This window comes from Anopheles nili, chromosome 2 (assembly GCF_943737925.1).
Source record: "Anopheles nili chromosome 2, idAnoNiliSN_F5_01, whole genome shotgun sequence".
Classification (NCBI taxonomy): Eukaryota; Metazoa; Arthropoda; class Insecta; order Diptera; family Culicidae; genus Anopheles; species Anopheles nili.
Genome location: NC_071291.1, coordinates 58,090,805 through 58,108,594, shown reverse-complemented (window position 1 = coordinate 58,108,594; position 17,790 = coordinate 58,090,805). Strand labels below are relative to the sequence as shown.

Sequence of the window (17,790 nt, the reverse complement as noted above, 5' to 3'; positions counted from 1 at the left end):
ACAGGGCAAACGAAACACGAGATTAGAGAAAACACTGCAGCAGAGCACGGATGGATGCAGAACGGATGTAGGAACTCTATGTTAGGATACAGATTATGTGTTATTAGTTTCCGCTCTCACGACACTCTCCATAAATACGCTCGTATATCTGGTGATAAGAGTTACTGCGCTCAATAACTGGCCAATAAAACAAATTTAAATGAATTTAAAACACTTAAAACGCATTGGATAATGTTTAATAAGTGAGAAAGCAGATGAGGTTATTCGTGAAGTAGATTGGTAATTTGGGAAGGTTTTCCTCACTTTCGAGAATATTTATCAACAAAACATTCACAAAGCAGGACGGTATGTAAGGATTCAAAAAAACAGCAGCGTAGGTAGATTTCTTTCGCGTGGTAATGAATTACTTTCAAATGCAAAATCCGTACTTTTTATACGTATCTATTTGGAAAAAGCAACCCAAAAAAACGTGTGTGAAAAGGTCATTATTACGGTAAATAATTGCAAATTATGCAAACGATACAAACGATTCGCATAGAACATGCTAAAAAAAACAAATTCAGAAAACCCAAGAAAACGAAATTTTTTGGCAAAAGTAACAGGAGAGCATACTAGCGAAAAGTTGAAATTTAAAAAAAAATTTTGGCTGAAAAATGCGCCAAATTTCAAATTTCAAAATTAAAAATTTCAACCACGTGAAGCGTTTAAACGAAATGTTTCACGCTTGAAATGTTTCAGCGTTCGAAATATTTCAAGCGTTTTTAGCAGCGCCATCTATGAGTGAACATTAGAACTAGATTTTCTCTCTACCGTAATTAGCGCCACCTGTTGGTCAATAGCCGAAGCATTTTCGGAACGCTACAACAGCACGAACCGAAAAAATTGCATTTTTAAAATTTTGCGCGACATAAGTACCAGGGTCGCATGAAAGTCAGGAGGCTACATTTTTTTTTCCGAAAAATTTTTTCCACCGCGGGTCATCGCGCGGACCATGAAGACTTTTTTTCTTTCAATTTTTGTGAACAAGCCGAATCGCGACACATTACTTGCGCATATTTTTACGGTCATAATGATCATCGATAACGTCGTTTTCAATCAAAGCCGCGTAGAATGGAAAACAATAAGGGTTCAAACACAGGGTGGTTATTTCTTAAATACCTTTATTTTCCTTTTGTAATTTTTGTGAACATATCGAATCGCGACAAATTACCTGCGCATACTTTTTCGGACAAAATGATCATGGATATCGACGTTTTCTTTCAAAGCCGCGTGGAATGGAATATAATAAGGGTTCAAACACAGGGTGGTTATTTTTTAAATACATTTATTTTCCTTTCTAATTTTAAACAGCTCCTGCTTTACTATGCACGGTTGCAGTCGTTTCGTGTGTGTGTGCGGGTGTGTGTGTATGTGTGTTTCAGAGGGAAGGTGTATTTTATGTTGCTGTCCCTCGTATTCAGAACCGTGTATTCTAGCTACCGCTATGCAGGGAATTCTACCACCAAACGCTTGTGGTTGTTCTTTCCTCCGTTCGGGTTTCTAATTTTTTGTTGCTCCATTTCCTTTCGTTACTATATATATATATATATATATATATATATATATATGTATGAGCACTAGAGAAAGATCGATAGATGTACTAAGTAGTAAAGGGGGTATTGAGTCAATTAAATTGCGTATGCTCGTTTTGTTCGTTTTTTCTTTAGGTGTGCCTCGCTTATACCATTATCTATTCGCCTTAACCAATGCAGCCGTTACTGCGACACGTATCTTGTGTGGGTGTGTGTGCTTAATCCTAAAACGAACGCGCAAATCCCTGCATTCTACGAAAAGAAGTACCATCTTGCGTAATGACGCGAAGGTGAACTGGAGAAAAAACATTGTCCATTACATGTTTACAAAAGAAAAAAAAACCCCCCCGAGCGCAGCAACACACGTGACGACAGGTGGCATTAAGGAATTAAGGAACAGTCTGAACGGAGTCGTAAAACTACACATATGTACATTATGATAGAAAGTTTAACCGTTAAACACACACACACACGGGGAAAATTGCGCCTTAATTTTGTGTTTGTTTGAGAGAAAGAGAGAGAGATAAAAAGAAAGCAGACTAGAATGTAAACAAAAAGCGGCATTTAAACAAAAAAAGGAGGCTAAAAAAAGCGAACGATTCAAAAATAACCCATTGCTGGGGTTGATTTTCGAGCAAAAACAAAAACTAAACAATCCCCTAACAAATCTAATTCCCTCCTCTTCGGTCGCTACACGTGTCTTATAGCTCTTACATGAATTGTTCCTTCGTTCTCTATTTCTCTCTCGATCTCTCGCATTTGCCCCGTCGTTTTAACCTCAACCCGTCGCCCTCTATACAACCTTTCCTTACAGTTTTGTGTTGTCGTACGTACGATTAAAATTAGCTTTTCAAACATGGAAACATCGTGATAAGAAAATACTGTTTAACAGCAAGAGCTCCTCCTGTATTCCGCTCGCGCGGCGTTACACGGTTAATTCGCTGGGCCAGCTTAAAGTTCACCAAAAACGCTCGGTTGGAGCTTTTCCTGCCTCCTCAAGCTGTAATCCTGGCCGAAGGATTCGATCAAACACGCGCACACACACATGTATGTATATATTGTAATGCAAAAAGAGATTAGTTTCGTGTAGTGTTTAATTCCTCTTCTCGCTTTCTCTCTCGCTCTCTATCGCTCACCATCGCTTCGCTTTATATCTTAATAATCACAAAGGAAGTAGTAATAGTATGTCTACCCAGAAAAAAAAGTAACAAAAACTCGTAAACCTACGCGGACACAATCAGAATCAGAAACTTGCTCCATGTGTAATCGGGGGGAAGGGAAACAAAAACATGTCTGAAATCCGGCGCCCCGTTCTTCGTCCGGAATATTTACGTAAGTATACATCAGTAGAGTACGATAAGGGATATATGCATATTTTTTTTGTTGTTGTTGCTTGCTTTATAGAGGTACGTAATAATTATCCACCTAATCCCACCAACATCTCTCGGCGTGTGTGCGCAATTGCCTTATTACTTGCGCGTTCGTTCTACCTTCCGCGCGTTGCATTTGCCTAATAATGCTCGCTAGTATGTACAGAATCGATCAACGGCGTAAGACTACCTGCCAGAAACACGGCTGACTATATGCCCTCTCCGTCGTGTGCGTTTTTTTTTGTGAGCTATCGTTTATCCTTCCGTTTTCTAATCAAACCCACACGCAATAAATACTCCTATATGTGTTGGCGTGGTGGAGCACAGTAAACCCCTCTGCGATAAAGTGCGATAAGAACTCTCAGGGAATCGTAAAAGGGGCGTCTTATATATCACAAAAAACAAAAACTAGTCATCGTGCGGTGCGGGAGAAAATTAACTAAAAAAAAAAAGGACGAAAAGGACTAAATGGCCGTAAAGTGTGTTTCAGGTAGGGTAGGAAGCAGCCACGCCCCCCCTTCCCGTATGTGTTGATCGCCTCCCAGCTCCTCGGTTTCATTTACATTCGCGTGCAAACAACACACACACACGCCAGTGAAAAAGGGTTTCGAGCTGCTTCCCGTATTCAGTTCGCTTGCTTTAGGGAAGGGATTGTTTTTTGTTTTGCACGGTGTGGCAGTATCCTTTTCCTTAGTGGAACGCAAGCATGGAACCGTATGGCAAAGGGCGCCTCGATAAGCTTCGTGCACGCAGCACTGTATGATTATAAATAGACTGTTCTTTTCATCGCTTTTCCTGCGCACTAAGAGAAAGAACCTACTTTTCTCGCTTCCCCGTTTTTTTGGGGGCGCTTTTTAGCTTGTAATTCAACTACAGCGTTACTTGCAAACGAGCGCATGATGCAAAACAAATTCAATTATGAGTTTACGTTTTAAGCAGAGAACACATTCTCTACTGAGCTCGACTGTCTTCTTGTGTTTCCGGTTCAATACCACCCGCTATTTCTTCATCTGAGGGCAGTTTGTGTGTATGTGTGTGTGTATGTGTGCGTGTTGTCGCTGATTTCTTGTAACGTTAGGCACCGAGGTGTCCTCACTTTGAAAGCTGCATCGGCAGCTGCATTTCATTCGCCTCAAACAACGGTTCGTGTTTGCTTTTCTCTTTCTTCTCCCAAGGAGAGCGCTCTATTCTGAATGTCTAATGCGTACCGCTCTAATTCTACATCAAACACGTGTTGCATCCGTGTTGCTTCGGAGGAGGGCAGTCCTCGAGTGGCAGAGTTTGGTTTCGCATGATTGTGTTGTTTCTGTTTTTTTTTGCTGGAACGCTGCGCCACAAAAACTCCAACTCCACGCCACCGCCAATCCCGGTTGCGACAGGATATTTACATGTTGTAAGCAACGTAGATCGGATCCAGCTGATCGGCGAGGAAACCATCGCGTAGATGCATCCGCTGTTTCTCACCGCGGCTGTTGATGGGAACAACACCTGCAAAAAGAAGATGATAAGGATGCATTTAGCGGAAGCGTGTCTTTTGAGAGCCTCGAAGGTCAGTCAGCCACAGCTCTTACCGGGATCGACAACAACGACCACACCGACAATCAGCTGATGCTCCTCCAGCACGGTGTTTGTCACGAGCGGTACCAGATCGAGCGCTTCGGATTCGTTTCCGTCCAGTTCGACCACCACCACGAGCAGGTTGGTCCAGGTGAAGACGGCACATTCGGCGATCTTCTTGTGGCACCGTAGGACCGAATTTTCGATGTCGATCGGGTGGTAGTTCATGCCACGCAGCATGATCACTTCGTCAAGTGCACCGACCACGTAAACGGCATCATGGAGCTCTTGTTCGTTGCTTGCCCCAACGGTTCCCACTGGGTTGGCTGCGTTTGAGCTTGTGGTGGAATTTAAGGTGTTGTGACCCTGCAAAAAGCCAATGTAACAACGGTCAGAAGGCTTGTTCAAATGCTTCGTCATAGAAAAAAGGACACCACCAACCTGTGAGTGGATTGATTCGGTGTCCGAATCGCGACTAGCTATGCTCGGTGTGGTTTCATCCAGTATCGAGCCGGCCTGGGAACACTCTGTGCGCCGTAGGAACCCAAGGTAACCGGTGCGAGCCCACATATCATTCGTCGAGCAGCCGGTCACGAGCTTGGCGTTGAAGTGATCATTGTAATCCGTTTCGTCGCCGTAGATCGTGAAGTACCCGTTCGAGTTGTGAGGTGATTGGACCTGAAATATCAAAAGCGAATTAGTTTCAATATTCCGAGCGAGACTTATTTGTCAATGTTAATGTCTACATTCTTTATGAACATTAATTAAAAGTCTTATAAGTCTGTTAAGCCATCATAGGTGCACAGAGGATATCCGTATTAAATAAATAAAGTAGAGTAACCAAATTTTTGAATTTAAGCGTACGATTGCACAAAAAAGAAAGTGTAGATACGGGCTATAGAAATAGGAACAAATAATTCCCGAATAAACGCTATAGCTTACCCAAATCTCCCCAAGATGCGAATCACCACACTGCCCCTTCGAGTCCGGGTTAGCAATGATCACCTTCACACCCGGCAGCAACTTGCCGGATTCAACGAGACACAGCGAATTCGGTGCACCTCGTTCAACAAGCGCCACTCGGTTGTTCCGCAACGCCCGAAGGTCCACATAAACCTGTGCACTTTCCGCAGAGCTTGCACCTTGCACACAGATTGCGGGATTAACACGGCAACCGAACGAAGTCGACACGCAGCGTGTGTTGAGACCGAGTGCCTGGAAGAGCTTGCAGAACTGCTGGGTTAGCTGTACGCGTGGACGTTCCTCCGCCACGACGACGCACGTGCGCACGCATCCGAGATTGATGTTGCGCTGTTTAAGCGTCTGGATCGAGTTGCTGAGTGCCTTGGTGCATAGTTCGATCACACCGTACGAACAGAATGTATCCCGCACGCGGTACTGAGACAGCGTGCTTAGCCAGAGGCTCGGATTTGCTTCCACCTGGAAGGGAATCAACCATTGAAACGTGTTAGAATATTGAGCAACTAAAGCGAATTAGAACAAACGGTTGCGTACCTCGTACGGTGCGATCAGTATTGAATGGTGACCACTGTAGACGCTGATCAGGGTCCACATGGAGAAGCCAAGGCCACAGTACGGATCAAGGCAGAGTGCCACATGGCGACTAGGGTACAGCTCGCAGGCAAGCTTCAGACTGGCACAGAGACTCGATAATGATCTATTCGGGAGAGAGAGTTTGCACAAAATAGACTCATTAAAATCCTTTCTATCTGGAGCCTTAGAAGCCGAGAAGTTCCAGAAAATGGTTACGAACCGATGCGTGATGATGACGCCACTCAACCGACCGCAGGTGGACACGCTGAAATCCAGATAGGCCGTCGAATCCAGCGTACTATTAGCGATAGCTGATGAAGTGGATGAAAGATCGAAGGTCAGTATCACGCGTAGATCGCCTCAACACCGCTCTACTTACTTGCTAGCTTCCGTTTGGGATTATCCTCAATGTCCAGTATGGTCGGCCAGCTCTTCGGATCGATCGAGGTAGCTGCTTCGCGCGATTTCAGCAACTTAATAATGCTCTGTATCGACAGGATGATGCCACTCTTCGAAACGTCCACGATCATGCGAACAGTTGGCAACGTGGTGACGAGATTCTGCGGATGTGGCGGTCGGATCGTCACCGGTACCGCATCCAGAAACAGGCAGCCATAAAACGCACAGATCAAATCCAACCCCGGCGGGAAGATGAGCGCCACGTGATCTCCCGCGCTCACTTTGCCCCGTTCTTGCAGCAGAGCCGCGATCTTTTCCGCCCGCTTGTGCAGCTCGGAACAGGTGAGCGTTTTCGCGACGGCTCCTTTCGAGTTGAGCAGCGTGTACAGGACGTGATCGGGTGAGGAGGTTGCACGCCATCGCAGCACACCAGTTATCAACTGATGCTGTAGAGAAGCAAAGAACGGGAGGAGAGATGAAATGATCGATCATTTCGAGGATCATCAATTCAACAGCTGCAACACACGACAACCTACCTTGCGATCGCTATCGTCTGTCAGACCGATATCGCGGCCCTGGGCAGAAGCAAGCCTATTGCCCTGCACCAGGTTACCGACCATTACCGAAGCTGGACCTACGGAGGCATCTGCACCGCCGCCGCCGCCGCCACCGCCACCAACAGCCGTACCCGCAGCAACACCGGTACCGGTGACGGAACCCGTACCAAGTCCACCAACGGCGCCGAGGTTCGTGGCGGAAGATGACGATGAGGTTCCGGAAATTTGAAGTTGTTGGATAGAGCCTGATTTTAGTGTTTTGCCATTTTGTGTGATCGCACACATACACACGGTTCGCAGCACGATCATGTGTGGTGATGATGATGATGATGGGGGGTTTGGGGTTTTGATGGGTGAGTTTTTTTGGTTTGTTTGATTGAAATAGATTCATTTGCATCCCCGCGCCAAGCATGCATTGTTTCGCATTACGCGTGGCACATAAAACCGGGGATCGAGTGCACATTTGTGGGCCCGTGTAGTGATCCCGTGTTCGTGTCCGTGTGTTCATTGCGGTGTGTGTGTGTGTGTGTGGATGTGTTTAGAAAAATATTAGCAATAAAAACGCGCGTGTAGATCGTGTGCAACGAATAACGATTGTACGCATAAATGTAATGTTTACGACGGACACATAATGCACATAATATAATGTACAGCGCGTATTCGCACAGAAATAATAACATGTTTGACGTGTACGAACAGTGGAGCGGTGGTTTTTTTTTGGTGCGATACCAGTGTGATACGATGAGTAGTTGTTTTTTTTTTAAAGAATGTGATTACGATTGTACGTGAAAAATTGTGATGAAAATGTCGTATGTACATTGTGCGGTGAGTGGATACGAAAAGCGGATACATTTCGTACGCCAAATGATGCCGGTTGTCGGTGATGATCATCGTGATAACGAAGAGCGCGCGGTGAACATTCGTTACAGGCACATTGTCGAATGGGAGCAATCGATACAGCACAGCCGAAAACCAGATAACCATTATTAACCATTAACCATACACCCCGGGGATCCATACAAGGGGAGGGAAAACACGTGTTACACGGTCCCGCAATGCAATTCGTTTGTTAGACGATCATCCGTAAGTAAACCAGACGATGCAAGGTTAGAAATGATCACAACGGTTAATCGAACGAAATCGCAAAAATGGCGTTTGTGCAATGGTTAGAATGTGGTTTAATCAGTTCGGAACCAGCCCGTATTACCGAGAAGAGATGAAAGGCCATCACACGGTAAATATATGTATATTAGTAATATGGTAAACGATTACGTTACGCGGTTCAATGGATTGATTATTTTTGTCGTTCGTTATTTTGTGAGGAGCAGAGCAGCATTTTGAAAAGAAAATTAAGAAAGAGAGAAAGAGAGAGAGAGAGAGAAAATGATATTAATTTTGAGAAAATGAAAACTATACGAAATCAATGGCGACCAACAAAGTATGAATAAACTAGTACACCAGCCAATTCGTTGGGAGTGGGGGGAAATCCTTGAACGGGAGAAGAGCAGAGGGTGGGGGGGGGGGGGGTGTTCTAGAAGATTTCGGTTGGGTAAGTGAGCACGGGGTGGCGGGGAAATTGGTACTATCAATCGGAATGCTTGAAAGTGGTATATTGGAGTGTAACAGACGGAAAACCGATCGACGGGAATTTCAATACAAAAGCCACTCATATTTTGTTGTAGCGACGGAACAGATGAAGTGATTTTTTTTGTCAATAGTGCAAAACAATTTTAGAAATAAGTCACCAACAACTATCCAACTATCTTGATTTTGGTGATTGTTTGCTACAATTTGTTTTGTTAGAATGCATGCATTACAAATTTTGTTAGCCATCTACCGAATTTGTTAGGACTTATTTCTAAAAGCACACACAAACTTGTCAAAATTATGTAGGTGGATAATAAAAACAGCCAAAAATTTAAAACACATAAATACTCTTCTGTGCGTGTGGAAAACAATAACTAGGCCGAATCGGGATCGAATCCTCCCTAACAAACGTAACACAATGTTTCGTTACGGAAAGTTTTAAAGAAATCCTTTTCCTATCCTTTAACACCACGAGCGATATTTTAACATTTACGATTGATTGAAGTATGATTTCGAAGCGTAAGAAGTTGCTGTGTATTTTGCTACTCTAACGTACGGCATAAGCGATTACGCGTTTTGCAAATGGTGAAGAGGAATGAGAAAAATGAGCACAATAAAACCAAGGAAAATTCAAAATCAAACACACAGTCAAACATACACTCGCACATCAAACATACTAGCCCCGTTTTGGGTGGGTCGCGTCGAAAGCATACATTTCTTTTATAATTTCGCCTAATTTAAGTGCCACTGGTACACATCAACACACTAATACGCACACAAAGGAGCAATGCAAGGTGCAGATGGACGAGGGATTTCGTGAAAAAGCAGCAAGCGTCCTTTAGCCGTACATACCGTGGTGAATTTCGCGTGGTTTTGGAAGATTGGTGACACACGTGTGCGGACACATGAGCACGTTGGCCGGGTGTAGCGAACCCTCGAGGAACCGTCGACGCGCCTCGGTCAAATGTATTCCGCCGAGGGGTGTCTTCGGTAGATGGTTCGGTGGCACGAGTGCCAGGCAGTAGATGCCGACCTGGTGGATCGAATCGACCGCCTGCAGAACCCGTGACATCCACTGGAATGATTCCTCCTCCGAGCAGTCCGGTCGCTGTTCGGCAATAACGCATACGCGTTCATCCCGCAACACCTTGATGCTGAAGACCGCGATTCGTCCGCGATAGATGAAGCGCATCGGTTCGACAGCTAGCACCGTTGCGATGATGTCGTCCGAATTGTGCTTGCGCCCGGTCACGGTCATTAGGCCGTCTCGGGAGCCACACACGAATACAAGCCCACCGGGACCCAGAAAACCCAGTAGACCGCTGCGTACGTACATTTCGTCATTGATCGGTTTCCCTGGGATGGATTCACCGTCCTTCGTGACGGGTGCTTCGAGAAGCGGTTGAACCTGGGGAAGATTGAGTAGCATATTACACACTGTATCGCATTTATCCATTTCAAGGATGGTCTTACCTTGAAGGTGGAATTTGTCATGCCCTCTAATCCGTAATACGCCGTACCGCTTGAACCCGAGGTCACGCAAATCTCACCAACCTGATCCGTCTTGCACAGAACCGGCGGTCCTTCGGCACTGACCACAACCATAGTAGCTGCAATGGGGAGAAAGCAATCTTGTAGTAAAATGCACAGTAGCTACCAAACCTTCAAAACGTACCACTCGGCATAACCTGACCACAGTCCTGCAGCGTGAGCGAAGTAAGAGAGTCCTCGCTATCAACTCGCACGACGCCATGCGATAGCGCCGACATCGAAAGAACACCCCGTCCGGTTGCCGATTGATTGTAGCCACTCGAAACGGGACGTCCCGGTCGTCGCAGTGACACAGTAAACACCTCCGAGCTGCTAGCACACGGACAGATCGCATCCGGTCGCAGTCCCTTCGACTGGAACACGCTCAGGAATTGATCGCAGCTAGAGAGTGACCAGGGATTGGCACCGTCCGCCACCAGCAGCATCCGCAGGGACAGCAGAGAGATTTCCTTGTGATCTTTCGTCGCCAGCAAGCCCCAATGTAGATCGCGACTCTTCACGAGACAGCACGACGCTCTGTATTTCGTGATGTGCTGCATCCAGGACGATGGTCTCAGCTTCATCAGAGCGTACGGTATGAACAGGACGTGCATACCGTTCAACACCGAGGTGAGAATACTATGCCACAGCCCGACTTCGCGCTTAAAATCAAGCACACACACGATCGTTTCACCTTCCGTGTAGTGGCAGGCCACCGTTAACGCACGGCAGTGGTTGATCATCGCCTGACGCGTTACGGTAACGCCCATAACGCTGCCCTCCTTGTCCGTCGTGTACTCGATGTACGCGCTCGAGTCCTCGCTGATGCGGTTGTTGTTGGTGTTGAAATCTTTCGGCACCTTAGGCAGGTGTTCCGTCACAAACCAGTGCAATCGTGGCCAGCCTTTCAGCTTGGTCACCTCACCGGTGGATGATTTCGGTAGACCTTTCAGGCAGGCCTCCGAGGTGAGGGCAACGTGTACACCGCACGAGCTGAGCAGGAATCCGACCTGTTGCGGTGGTGAGTCCGAGCTTGAGAGCGGCAGTTCTATCGGTAGTGGCACGAGCCCACGGAACATGCAACCGTACCAGGCCGTCAGGAAGCTGTGAAGCAAAAAGGCGAAAAACTCGGTTAGTTTAGCGAACGAATGTCGGGCGGCTTAACACCACACGGGCACTTACTTGAGCGGGTCACTGTTGGGATAAACCAGGGCGACACGATCACCCGGTTTCAGCGACACTTGTTCCGGTCCTTTGCTGAAGACCTTCGTCGAGAGAGCGTACGCGATCTTTTGCGCGCGTGATAGCAGCTTACCGTAGGTAAGCGTTGTCGTCATCTTCCCGTTCGGATCCAGCACGGTGGCCATCGGTGCTTTGAACGAGCTCGTTCCGTACCGCTGCAGGGCGGCCTCGAGTGTGCGGGGCAACCCGGATGGTACGATCAACTGCTCGCCCTGTACCGGTGTCATCACGTTGCCCTCCGGTTTGGGTGCGTTGGGATCCTTCGGATTGGCGGCGATCTCCAGCTCGATGTCGTTATCTTCGTAAAACTCCGGCAGAGGGCGCCGCTTCGGTCGCTTCAGTGTGTTGAGTAGCTGCTGGATCTTGGCCGAAACTTTCCACCGGCCAGCCGTACTGGTGTCACCCGGTTCCTGGTTGGCCAGGTTGACGTAACGCGTCACACGATCCGCACCCCGACGCGTGTTGGCGCTAAATTGTGTGATGTCCGGAGCGGCGTACGGTGTCCGTTGGTGCGGCTGGAAGTCACTCAGATCCGTAATGTCATAGCTCGACGGTTTGTTCTGGTACTGGTGGTTCCGGTGGACGGCCGGTGGTGATCCGGCACTCGACGTATCCGATAGCGTCGCGTGCTGCGTGTTGATCGGTTGCGTTGGGATCGTTTGTGGTGGCCGACGATCGAGGTGGGTTTGCTGAGGCCCATGTTGGGAGGATTGCTTTGTCGGCGGTTGGGGCAGTGGTTGCGGTTGCGAATGGTGATGGTCCCGGGACGAGGGTAGCTTCATCGGTTCCCGTGTAAGTATGTGATCACGAGGCAGATTGTAGTTGTCCCGGTCCGGTGTCGATATTCTTCCCAGCATACCTTCCTCCGGTATGGATTCATCTTCCGTACTGGAGTCTGAAAATGGGGACAATCGTTAAAAATATGAACAACATTGATGACGATTTTGCCATCGATCACCCTTCACTGTTAACCTCTTCTTCGCCGTCTTACGTTATTCGACCTATTTTGGACATTTGCATGCATTGGAATGAGCTAGACAATTTTAACCAGAACACTACACAATAAAGGCTGCTAAATAACGATCGCGTTGAGATCAATGCAGCAGCTTTTGTTTCTGACCAACGGTCGATTTTTAATAAGGATTCATACTCTAATTTCCAATACTATGGGTGTTCTCTACCGACATTCAGGTTGGTTTGATTTTTTTTTGGGATCCGTGCATGGATGAAAGCCAATTAAGCAACAGAGGGGGATTTTGTTTGGATGCTCTTGTGACCTGAAGTTGAATGATTTGCAGCGAAACACACGGGGGAAGTTATCGCTCGCCCCCGTTTGGAGATAATGAATGATATACGTTGCGTTTTTCGCGTGGGCAATTACCTGAATCGTCATGATCGCGCTCGGGACTGCGGTTAAGCACCGAGCTTCGTTTGGATGGCATTGGCAAGCTAGGTTTGGGGCGATTTTTTAATGCAGCTAATGCCTGCTGTACCGCTTCCTGGCGTACTTCTGTGTGAATGATACGGGATGGTGATCCGTGGTCGATTTTTTAGTTCAGGGATGTTCAGGTTTCGCGTCGGGTCGCGTTTGTCAGAGTGTGAATTGTGTGTCCGCATTTGTGATGAGGTTGTTGCAGAAGAACAGGGCATATAGCGTATGACATTTGCAGCGCGTGTATAACATATGTTGGGTGAGGTACAATAAGGTCCACGATAATAGGGTCGTTTGCGCACACAGCAGAATTGTTGATCATGATTTTGTGTTTTGAAGAAGTATGTCGGCGATTGGCGTGTGATCGCGTATTGTGGTTCCGGATGATAAACAGCGACATGATGATGATTTTGTGATAATGATGATGATGGCCACGATACGATTGGCACGCGACAGTTCAACCGAACACGAGCAGGATGGGAGCAGAGAGAGAAAAAGAGCAAATAAAAACGAAAACGAAAACGTGAAAATGATATTCGATTTGATATTTGAATGTTCGGTCCACCTTGAAGGAGGGACATAAGCAGGAGATATGCAGCTACGATGAGAAGAAGATGAAGAAATGGAAAGCTTATTGCTAGTTGACAGTTGCTTGGCAGAGGAATTGGGAATGGGATTGGAGCTACCATTCTTGAAGCAGGCAACATCTGACACCATGCACCGCGAGTCGTACACGTGACAGTTGTTCTTAGAACACACCGACGTTTTACTATGCGTGGGAAACGTTGGCAGGCGATTTGCCGAAGAGTTTTGTCAATTTAACAAGATTATTAACGTTCACCGCTGAAGCTTCCTTCGGCGATGTTGCACACGCGTGGGACGTTCTTTGGTGAGCAAACACATTCTCCACAGCATTTCAGCTCATTTCGTTTGATTTTCTAAATCGCGCGTGGGCGCGCTTAAGCTGCGTTGCACGGATTTTTAACGGATTATTGCTTCTGTAATCAATCTAACTGATTGCTTATAATTTATAACGAATAGCGTTGGAATAAAAGGCGCAGTTTTCAATGAGAACTTGGAGGTATATCAAATTTTACCTAACTTAGGAGAACGCTAATGGAAACGCGATCGTGAAAGAAACGATCGGCATACGAACATGTTTTGACTATTCGAACGTGTCCAACTGTCAAAGAAATTCAATATGAGCGATTCTGACTTATGTGGGCAATTTTTACTTTTAGAAACAAAATCAACAAATAAGGTTGTGTTTCTTTAATATATAATGTAGCTTTAAAACGTTAAAACGTTCGACTTTGTGCGAATAAGAACTACTTTCAATGTAATGTATTTCAGCAAGTTATAAAACCTATTGGAGCAATTCTTAGATACTTTTCTGGTTTGTTCTAGTACAAAAAATAAATATTTCATATAAAAGACCATTTCTTCCATAAGAAAACAAATATAAACCTTACTGCACATAATATCTCATGCGAGTCGTTCCTATCAAGTGCCTTCACCCACGATTAATCGGTGCGACTTGTCTGCCTCGAAGCTCGATCAGTCCACCCTGTCAGTTGGTGCCGCTGAACTTGATCGTAACTTGTCAATCAAGTCTAGGACACGTAATCGGAGAGAAGAACGTCCCGTGTACGATCATGCGGAGATGCGAGGATGCCGTTACTGTACTTCAGGTCGCTTGGGGGAAGGATAAATCAACGCGTTCGACTCCGTCATACGATCGGCTAGTCGCTGTAGCCGTCTTCCCGGTGATGGATCGATCTCCATTCGTGTTTATCTAGCCTTTAAGCACCCCTCTACAACAGACACACAGCCCGCCCCCGGGGTTGTTGGAGCATAACGATACCCCAATCCACGTGGTAGAGAGGTTAAAGAGACGAAACTAAACGTCTAATCTAAATGAACAGAAAGCAAAAAAAAATGGAAACATGCACGCTTGCCCCGTGCTGGCCTATCGCTAGTTTACTTTCATGCATTAAATAACCACGGACGCAAGGGAACGATACGGACAAGAAACCGATGAGAAACATGCAAAAACGAAAAACGAAACCATTCACAAAATGCACTCGAAGGCATTAACATGCACAATAATTTCTCCTGGCCGTGCGGTCAGTTCGCGTAACTTTGTCTTGTTTTCGATCGCTCATTAGCGCATAATTGATATGAAATTAGATACCCGTGCGATCGTCGAACGAGGCATTTGCACTCCCGTCGAATGCACTCACGCTATCGTAGTTGGGAGCCAGGTTTTTTGACCAGCGGTTCATTACGATTCCTATCAATCAAGCCGCCGCTCATGACATACCGTTTAGGAGGAGCTTTATGAGTGCAAAGATTAGCTCCCGTACCGTACGTGGTTCCAAACGCATTTTCCACAGCTAACGAAGAAAATGGCGACGTAACGATGGATCGGACACCTAAAAAAAATTCCAGCCGGACCGCCGGAGTCCAGGAGCGTAAAGCACGAGTACGAACCTGGACGAGAGCTGGACGTTTGGCTTGTTGCGTTTCCAATTTTCAATCCAAAAGGGGATCAAAATTACAGATCACACACGAGCTAGTAGCTCGCGGCTTGTTACATTGTGGGGCGTCGTGTGAGCAATCGGCGCCCTGCATCAAAATTAGCCAGGTGGATGAATTTCGTTACGTGGCGTTACATGGGGTAGGTTTTATAACGCGTCGTCGGTCGTAGTCTCTGGGGGTGTTATCCTTTCAACCTGCAATTTTGGAACCAACCGTTTGTCCCAAATTTGTACTAGGGGTATTACGGTTCGGTTAATGAAGGAACCCTTCTCGAAGCGTTAGTTAGTGGCTTTGAATGTTAGGTGTGCGTGTGTGATTCGTAGATTTAGCAGCGGAATAGATCAGAAAGAACGGAAGAAAGGGACGTGAAGAAAACCAACCACACAGGCATAGAAACTCTACATTCCGAAACACCCTACAGCCGGGATGACAGATCGAGAAAAGAGCAGTGTGTTGGGAGGGTTTGAATTTGAATTTGATGCGAGAGATTTCCGTGGAAGCAGATCCAACGGAAGGGGTGCAATTGATTTACCACTGGTGTAGCGACTCTCGTGCCGTCCAATTCTTCGATTATTTCTACTATTCTTGCCGTCACCGGCACCCGGCGGATTATTACTTGACCGGTCCGGTTCAGGATCGTGCGGTTTCACGCCCTCTGGCGGTTGAGGCGCCTTTGGACGTAGTATCACAGCAGGGCCACCACTGCCACCACCACTTCCGGTGACCACCGGCACTTCCGGTTTGACGTCACCGGCCGGTGAGATGTGCATCTTTTTGAGCATCGCATCCGTCGCGGCCGTCACCAGTGCCGTTGAGGTTAGGTTCGGTTGTTGCTGGCGCTGCTGATGTTGCTGTTGCTGTTGCTGTTGCTGGGGATGATGATGATGATGTTGATGCTGTTCAAGCAACGATGGCACATTGGTGGCAGCAGCAGTGGTGACCGCCGCCGGTCTCTGATCGATGGATTTTAGATCCTTAAGCAGATCCGTGAAGGCCTTGTCGGTTACGCCACTGCCCGAGGACGTCGAACCGGATGAGGTATTCCCCGATAGCAGTGCTTGATGCTGCAGCAGCAGACGCTCTCGTAGCAGATGCTGGTGTACCGGGATGCTTGATAAAGCCAGCCGATCCAGCAAGGCTTCCGGTTGCCGCACGTCCGGTCGTCCTGACGCTGGACGGCAGACAGGGATGTGCGCGTTCCGAAAGCGAAGCGGTGCGAGTTTTTTTTTGTGCGAGCGTGGAGATGAGTGCATGTGTTCGATGTGCACGATCGGGTGTGTGTGGGTGTGTGCAATGAAGGGTTTTTTGTGCGCACGTTTGATCCGCGTGTCATCGGAGGACATTTTACAAGTAATTTCGATGTACAAAAAACACACACACACAACAGTGGAACAAATGGAACATCACACAACGCATGCACACGTGGATATAAACCAAAGAGAGAGAGAGAGAGAAAAAAAAGAAAAATTAAAAAAAAAAACGAAACACAAGTTAGAATAAACAATATCTCACACCCGCCACCAGCCACCAGCCACCAGAGCCACCGTTTTCGAATGAAACATTTCTTACATTACAGCGTACCAAACAGTGAATTACAGCACTAAATCATGCCTTACATCTACGATATCTACCGTTAGCGGCAACATAAAAATAAATCTACCACCCATTTACCCGCGCTAGGGGGGTCTAACGACGACTAAAACTCTCCCCCCTTCAACCCCAAGTAGATGCAAATTTATTCCAAACGCCAGCGATCGCGCAGGCGCAAATGAAACCCATCAATCGAACACACGAGCAGTCAATGTGCCAATGAAACCTCTCCCACGCAGCGTGGTGGGGGTTGTTTTTCGGAATGGTCGAAAGGCTCCGAGAAGGCTCGCGCATATGGGCACAATTAGTGCTTAATGATTGCTGCGTCGAGCTGCGATCTGACACCGGTGGTTGGGAGGTCTTCCTTTTCAGAGGGCTTCAAAGGAACGCGTTATAACCTCGAGCGTACATTTCGAGTTAGCTTGAGCTCCACAGGAACCTTCGAAGCGCTGGGGAGGTCCGTGAGTTGAGATGCTCCGAAGTTCAAGCCGACCCAACAAATGGTGGATCATTTTTCGCAGAAAAAGGGACAGCTCTTTGGCGACCTTGTCTTCAGTTTCCAGAAGGAATGGCGTAATTTAAAAAAAGGAAAAGATACTTCAAAAAATGAAACCGGAGCTAGAGAACACTGAAGTGATCAGAGTTCAGCAGGATTAGCTGGAAAAGTGGAGATTATCTGCTTCACAGTTGCCGCGAAAGGTAGCAATTACCGCTAGGGTCGTTGCAATCATCTCACACGACGACGACGACTAAGTTAAAGACGTTAAAATGCGAAAGAAAAACACCGAACAAGCAACATATCAAGAACGCAAACAGCATAAACAGCTACGAAGCAATCATGAACGGAACTAAAAATCCAA

General features: G+C 46.8%; 1 protein-coding gene across 1 annotated transcript in view; it reads right to left on the bottom strand.

Moving 5' to 3' along the window:
- Positions 1–4,325: 4,325 nt before the first annotated feature.
- LOC128730479 (disco-interacting protein 2) overlaps positions 4,326–17,790 on the bottom strand; it is a 28,340-nt gene continuing 14,875 nt past the window's right edge. The window contains exons 4-17 of the mRNA XM_053823527.1: positions 15,873–16,511; positions 12,749–12,877; positions 11,308–12,262; positions 10,271–11,229; positions 10,069–10,205; positions 9,448–10,003; positions 6,988–7,097; positions 6,432–6,897; positions 6,273–6,363; positions 6,014–6,176; positions 5,441–5,938; positions 4,940–5,176; positions 4,513–4,864; positions 4,326–4,429 (exon numbers count right to left, since the gene is read on the bottom strand). Of these exons, the coding sequence (XP_053679502.1) occupies positions 4,326–4,429; positions 4,513–4,864; positions 4,940–5,176; positions 5,441–5,938; positions 6,014–6,176; positions 6,273–6,363; positions 6,432–6,897; positions 6,988–7,097; positions 9,448–10,003; positions 10,069–10,205; positions 10,271–11,229; positions 11,308–12,262; positions 12,749–12,877; positions 15,873–16,511 (5,396 nt within the window). The remainder of the gene's footprint in view (positions 4,430–4,512; positions 4,865–4,939; positions 5,177–5,440; positions 5,939–6,013; positions 6,177–6,272; positions 6,364–6,431; positions 6,898–6,987; positions 7,098–9,447; positions 10,004–10,068; positions 10,206–10,270; positions 11,230–11,307; positions 12,263–12,748; positions 12,878–15,872; positions 16,512–17,790) is intronic.